General features: G+C 44.0%; 1 protein-coding gene across 1 annotated transcript; it reads right to left on the bottom strand.

Moving 5' to 3' along the window:
- Nucleotides 1-3304: 3304 nt before the first annotated feature.
- LOC141476643 (small ribosomal subunit protein uS12) lies at nucleotides 3305-5632 on the bottom strand. Its single transcript, XM_074165425.1, has 4 exons — nucleotides 5557-5632; nucleotides 4941-5100; nucleotides 3932-4052; nucleotides 3305-3498 (listed from the first exon to the last, which is right to left on the bottom strand). Exons 1-4 carry the CDS (start codon nucleotides 5558-5560, stop codon nucleotides 3352-3354), a joined length of 432 nt encoding a protein of 143 aa, XP_074021526.1. The 5' UTR covers nucleotides 5561-5632; the 3' UTR covers nucleotides 3305-3351.
- Between the last annotated feature and the right edge of the window lie 889 nt (nucleotides 5633-6521).

Here is a 6521-nt window from a genome sequence, read left to right as displayed (position 1 = left end):
AAACTCCTCCCCCCTCATATCTAGTTTAAAGATCTGTCAATCAACCCCGCAATCTCTTGGGCAAGAACCCCCTTCCCCCTTTGAGAGAGGTGCCTCCCATTTGATGTTAACAGACCCGGTGCTGTATAGGCCAATCCATTGTCAAAGAACCCAAAGTTATGGTGGTGACACCAGCCACAGAGCCACGTATTAATTGACTGTATTCGTCTGTTCCTCCCAGCATCATTACTCGCAACTGGAAGCAGTGATGAAAAGATAACCTGTGCCCCAGACTCCCTTACCAGCCCTCCCAACTTCCTGAAGTCTCTTTTTATTGATCTGGGGCTGCAAGTCATAGATTCCTCTGTGCCTACATGGAAAACCAGTAATGGATAATAGTCTGAAGGACGTACTAAGTCAGGAAGTTTCCTGGTAACGTCCTTAACCCGGGCTCCAGGAAGAACGCAGACTTCCCTCTGAGGAGGGTCCACACGGCATACTGGTCCCTCCATCCCCCTTAGGAAGGAGTCACCAACAACTATAACCCTTCGTTTTCTCCTTGTGGTTGTGGTGGTGATCCGGGGTGTACTCTTTTTTTGGCTGAGGCGGCATCTGTAATGAAGACTGCCCATCTTCTATATCCTCACTTGACTGGCCTTCCTCAACCAGTACCTTGTATCTGTTCTTCAGAGGTACAGGATGGGGTACGGTGGGCAAGGGAGGGAGTTCTGCTGCCCTGACCATGAACCTGCCTCCATTCATTCTTATCATTTAGGCTTCTTCCTTTAGCCTAACTGGGGCTGGATACAGGAGCTCCTAGTCCCTGGCTGCTTTCCTCTCTACACCTTAACCTTTCAACTTCCCCTCTCAGCTCTGCCACCAGGCTGAGCAGATCATTCACCTGTTCACATCTCACACAACAGGTCTCATAGCTGCTACTCGTTACCAGTAAAAGGTCCTGGCATTCCCTGCAGCCTGTGACCTGGACAGCCACATGCTTCTGTGGGAGCTCTGTCTGTATTCCCATATCCATTCTGGTTGAGGATGAGAGCTAGAACCATATTGCCTCTTTCTCACTTTATCCCCATCTATCTCATAACAGAAATTCTGTTCTCTTCCCATGGGTCTTGCCATCTCAACCCCTTTCTTCTCTACAGCTAAGACCACTTTGCTTCTTTTTCTTTCCTTCTCTCCTGAGAGCAGAGAATGCACTTACCTTCTGCATTCTTGCTTTTCTCTTTCCCTGCTGAGACAAAATCAAATCCTAAAACTCTGGTCAGAAACACATTCTGTTGCCCCATTGTTCAGCATTTGCAGGGGAGCACAGAGCCAAGACAGAGTTGGAAGAAATCTTCAGGCTACATTTCTCCAGCTGGAAATCAGCATCCAAATAAATGTATATAAAAATCTTGACTGGGTCACTTGCAGATGCCCAAGAATGAGCAAACTCGATCTGAAAAGCTGTTTAATGCAACAAGGAGGAAACACTGAAGAGACACTGAGTTAAGGCCTCATGGTAAAATTCCTAAAGGGTATTAAAGTCAGGTTGCAACAGAAAGAGGTCTTAATTCTGAAATTGCAAACATAAACTTTTCCTAAGTTCCCCCATAAAGTTGAAAAAAGGCTGCTCGAACAAACATATGTTCATTATGACAGTGGTTATAGCATTTACACGGATAAGGGAAATCCAAGTTCAAAACTGCTTGTACATGATCTGAAGGATGATCTTTAAGGTCCCTTCCAACTCTAACCATTTATGATTCTATGAATCTAAATCTCGCAAATTCCCAGCTGACTAAGCTACAAAATATTCAGTGGTAGAGATTTGAGTGACACAGGACTAATTTATCTTCTGATGCTGGGGAAAACTGCACTTTTAGAAGAGACTAATGTCTGAATTTGTGAAAATATTTACTTTATAGCCAGCTGGGGTATGTGGTATTCAAGGTCTCAGTGTTTTTGAGCCTTGCCAGGTGCAGGGACAAGGAGGAGCAAGACCCAGGCACCCAAGCTGCCAACAGGATTATTTTATACCATGAACATCACATTCAATATAAATTAGAAAGTTTGCTGAGGAGTTTCTTCTTTTCTATGATGGCTGCCATCCTGAGAACTCCTCGCCCTGGTACCAGACCCCTTCCTCCCGAAGCCATTGCGCTCGCAGTGTCCCACATTTGCTGTCCCTGCTGGAAGCATACAGCTTCCTACTGATATAAATGGCTGAGTATAATTCTTGTATATTTTATATTGGTATCAGGATCAATACTGGTTCTTTACTGTTATTATGTTAATTATTTAGTCTTATCCTATTAAATCTATTTATATTTCAACCCTCATGTTTCCTTGTTTTTCCCTCATTCCCCTACCTGGGTGGTGAGAGGTTAGAGCAAAAAGAAAAAAGCAACAAAGATCTGCAGTAACTGAGGGAAAGGTCAAGGTGGCAGTGGGAGATCGGGACCACCAACTCAATTGGAGACTGAACAGAACTACACACACACCACCACCCCCAGTACTGGAGCATGCACACATCAATTAAAGGACCTTGTAGCTTTAAATGAAAGCAAGAGACTGTACTAACCAATAGAAATTGTTAACCTAAGGTACTAACCAATAATTATAATTAAGGGTGTGTATTTCTGTGTTTTGAACCGTATAAATATTCCTAAAAGTTTGTAGGCCGGTGTGCTAGCTTTGTGGATTACCGCCTAGCACCCATCTCTGCAGAAATGAAATAAATAGATAAAACCTCTGCTCTGTGTGTACATTGGCGTCTGCACACCAGGTAAATGACCCCACTTTGGGACAACAAGAGGACCAAAGATAAAATTCCAGCTACACTAGACTGGTGCCTGTTTGTTCTAAAAAAGACTGAGCCTATAATTTAGTTCCAGATTGCGTAGTATTCTTTCAGTTAATACCAACATCTGTCTAACAGTATCTATGCACAGCTGCCAAATAGATCAGTAAGAAGAAGGGAGTAATATGTTAATACTTCAGAATTTAAAAAAAGCCACCTTACATAGTTATCTGACAGAGGAACTATTTAGTGTCCAAAGAGAAAGTATAGTTATCCTGTACTCTTGAAACTTAAGTGCTTATTAAACTCACCTACTGGTTATAAAGATGCTCTGGCTTTCTTCTATCAGTCTAAAGCAAAGCTTTCTTACAGAAGAAAATGCCATCTGCAAACACACACACATACACACGACAGCATGCCCTGTCATCTGTGAGTTATGTCACTCACAGATACCACATTAAAATAAAAACAAAAAACCACCACAACAACAAAGAAAACCCACACCATAAGCCTTACATAACAAGTATAAGAGTTTTTCCAATTACAAATTTTATTTATATTCTTGGCACATCAATTTATGATCTTGGTCTCTCCTTCTTGCCCTTGTACAAGGCCAACAGAGAAACATTGGCTACTTTGACAACCTTGAAGCGAACTCCGGGAATGTCACCAACAGCATGACCCTTCCGGCCAAAACCAGCAACCAGAACTTCATCATTTTCCTAGAATGAAAGACAGTGCAAATACAGAGCTATAAACATTAAACCTGTACATACTTCTAACATAATTTACATTAAATTTGACCCACATCACAGACTTTCTAAGGAAAAGGTGGAAAGACAGTAAATGTTGAAGTCTATTGACAGATATACATGAATTATGTATTATCCCCTTCAGTATTTTGGAGAAGGGAAACATAAGCTGAGGTATCATTTAGCTTGCAGGAGTACTGCTTGAGGACCAGCTTACCTTAGCAAGTGAAGAGTACAAAACCACCTCTGGTATTTCTCATCTGCTTCTGCAGATACAGCATTAAGATATACACAGTTCAGAATGACATAAACCCTTGTCTAGCCATCACCTGATTCTGTCAATCGTGTGTTTCTTTACTTTCATACACAGCTTTCTATAGGTTGTTTCTTGAAAACTACTCACCTCAATGAAATTCAGGCAACCATCATTGGGAACAAATGCTGTTATTTTTTTGCCGTTCTTGATCAGCTGGACTCTGACACATTTCCTGATGGCAGAGTTAGGCTGCTTAGCTTCTACTCCACTAAAACAGAAGTGCATAAAAATACATTAACAAAAATCTGTTTGATAAATTAGCAGATATTCATTACAATACCATGAATCACTATGTTATTTTGTACTAACCATAAGTCACATATGTATTTCAAAAGCAAAAAATATTAGCGATCTACTTAGAGCTACGCAATATCCAAAGACTTAATTAGTTCGTAAACAGAGTAAAAACTGAAAGCAAGTCTTCTAGAGATAAATATTAACAGTAATTAAAAATTTGAAAATGAAAAAGAAACACCTTGGAGTCCTGAGAGTATCCTAACAAAATTTGTTACTAACAAAAAGCCAGAACACAAGTAGATGGAATCTTTGATACTTGCTGACTGCATCAAACAAAACATACACACTGAACCCCCCCAACTAAACTTAAATATTAAGTAAGATTATTTTTCTTCTAAAGGTTATACACAATTTCAAAACCAACACTGAGTATATGAGAACAAATACCTTTCAGCATTGTCACCTAAAAAAACCCAACTGTTTTCAACTTAGTACATAGAAGCTACAAAATAGTAAAAATTTGTCATATTTCAGGTAGAAAAACTGTAACATATTTAGAAAAAACAACTTAGAGTTATTTCTTCTTTAAAGTCACATATGGGATCTTTCAAAGGTCCCAAATTACCAGGAATTTTCCTGGCAACTCCAAGAATTACAACCCAGAATATCCTACGCTGTACGTTAGGTGGCTGTGGGTCAGACACAAGCACCAGGCACTTGTGCTACGACTTCGCTCACCGCTGAGAGCATACTCTTGGATACTCCTAACCCTGCACAAGCACAAGCTGTCCCCATCCCACGGCAAACTACCCCCAGCGCCTGCAAGGCCGTAAAGGCGCACCCCGGGAGTTTTACCCACACTTTTTCCAGAACAATTCCCTTGGCGTGAGAAGCGCCGCCGAAGGGGTTGGCCTTCAGCGCTGTGCCCAAGTGGGCCTTCTTATACTGTTTGTCGTGCCACTTCTGATCACGGCGGTGGCTGCGGAGTTTCCGAGCCGTGCGGAGCCCACGGCACTTCCCTAGAAAACACCAGCAGAGAGAGCTAGAGGTCACCGAGCAGCTCCTGCGGTCGCTGCTCCTCGCAGGCCTCTTGATTCAATCCAGCGGCAACCTACGGCCACGGGGCACGCGAGACCGCAGACCTCCTCGTGTGTAGGGGGGGGCGGTGGGGGGGGGGCACAACAGGGACCGACAGTATCGCTACCAACAGGAGAATAAGAGAGAAAGGCTAACGGAGGCGCAGGTAACACCGAAGCCTAGGGACGTCACGAGGCCCCAAAGCCAGGGAAAGAGACTCTAGGGACAGTGAAGGGGAGCGCTCTAGGCCACCTCTCCGCGCCTACATGCGCGCGCGCACGCACACTTCCCCCCCCCAGGTCCTAATCCCCTTAAGGTCGCCGCCACGACTCGCTCGCTCTCGCGCTCTCCTCCCCACCTCCCCCTGTAGCCCCCAAAGTCACCGCTACAACACTCACCCATCCTGCCGCCACGCCTGCAAAGCTGAAAAAAGAGAGGTCCGTCGTGCGCCGCACCGGTTAGCTGTGGCTGCAAGGACCCGCGTTGGGGTGACTACGTCGCGCCTGCCTGGAAACTCCCATGGGAACACCCCTTGAGGTGTCTCACAGGTTGACTCCCTGTTGACTTCTCCCACCTCAGGAGCCCCTGGCTCGTCTGTGTGAGACTTTGACCGGAATGCAGTGTCCCCAGCCTGCCTCAGGGCAACAGGCTGAAGGCCCTTACTAGCACCCCATCCCTCTAACCCTGATGTGATACCCCACAGCTTGTCGCAGACAAGCCTGATATTATTATCCCCGTCCCCCTTCCCATTATTTCACATGTATGATCCTTCAAGTCTATAAAGGGCTATGGATGTTGGATCAGGCCCTGCTCTGACTACATTTCTACAGAGGGTGGCCACAAAGAGCTAACCAGTATAGTGCAATGAATGACATAGAGACCTGATGAGCTTCAAGACTGTTTTGGGCCATATGTGCTTGTCTGTGCTGTAGGGCAACCAGCTCATGAAAGGTGCTTATGTGCAGTTAAATCTAAAGCAGTCCATATCTGTGTGAAGGAGTATGAATTGATTTCAGGAGTTAGCCTTAACATGCCATAGGCAGGCAAAAGATAGCAGTCCCTACACAGTTGTAAGTGTTTCAACTGTAGTGCTGCTTCCTCTTCCAAGATACAGCAGCAGCATCACATCTCTGTGCCATGCATGATATTCTCATCATTGCTGCTCCAACTAGTCCTTTGCCTGCTGTTTCTCTATAGAAATCACATCCTATAATTGCTAGTATTATTTTTTCCACCACAGATTCTCTGTGTATTTCTGTCCAAATGAAATCATAGAATCATAGAATTGTCTAGGTTGGAAGGGACCTTTAAGATCATCTAGTCCAACCATCAACCTAACTCTGATAAAAAAAACAAAAACCAC

This window comes from Numenius arquata, chromosome W (assembly GCF_964106895.1).
Source record: "Numenius arquata chromosome W, bNumArq3.hap1.1, whole genome shotgun sequence".
Lineage (NCBI taxonomy): Eukaryota > Metazoa > Chordata > Aves > Charadriiformes > Scolopacidae > Numenius > Numenius arquata.
The sequence above is the reverse complement of the archived record's forward strand: the minus strand, read 5'-3'. Positions and strand labels throughout refer to the sequence as shown.

Coding starts and splice junctions, on each gene's coding strand:
- LOC141476643 (XM_074165425.1), bottom strand. Junction 4,053..4,940: donor GGAATTGTTCTGGAAAAAGT/GTGGGTAAAACT, acceptor CTTCTGTTTTAG/TGGAGTAGAAGCTAAGCAGC. Junction 3,499..3,931: donor GTTGCCTGAATTTCATTGAG/GTGAGTAGTTTT, acceptor CTTTCATTCTAG/GAAAATGATGAAGTTCTGGT.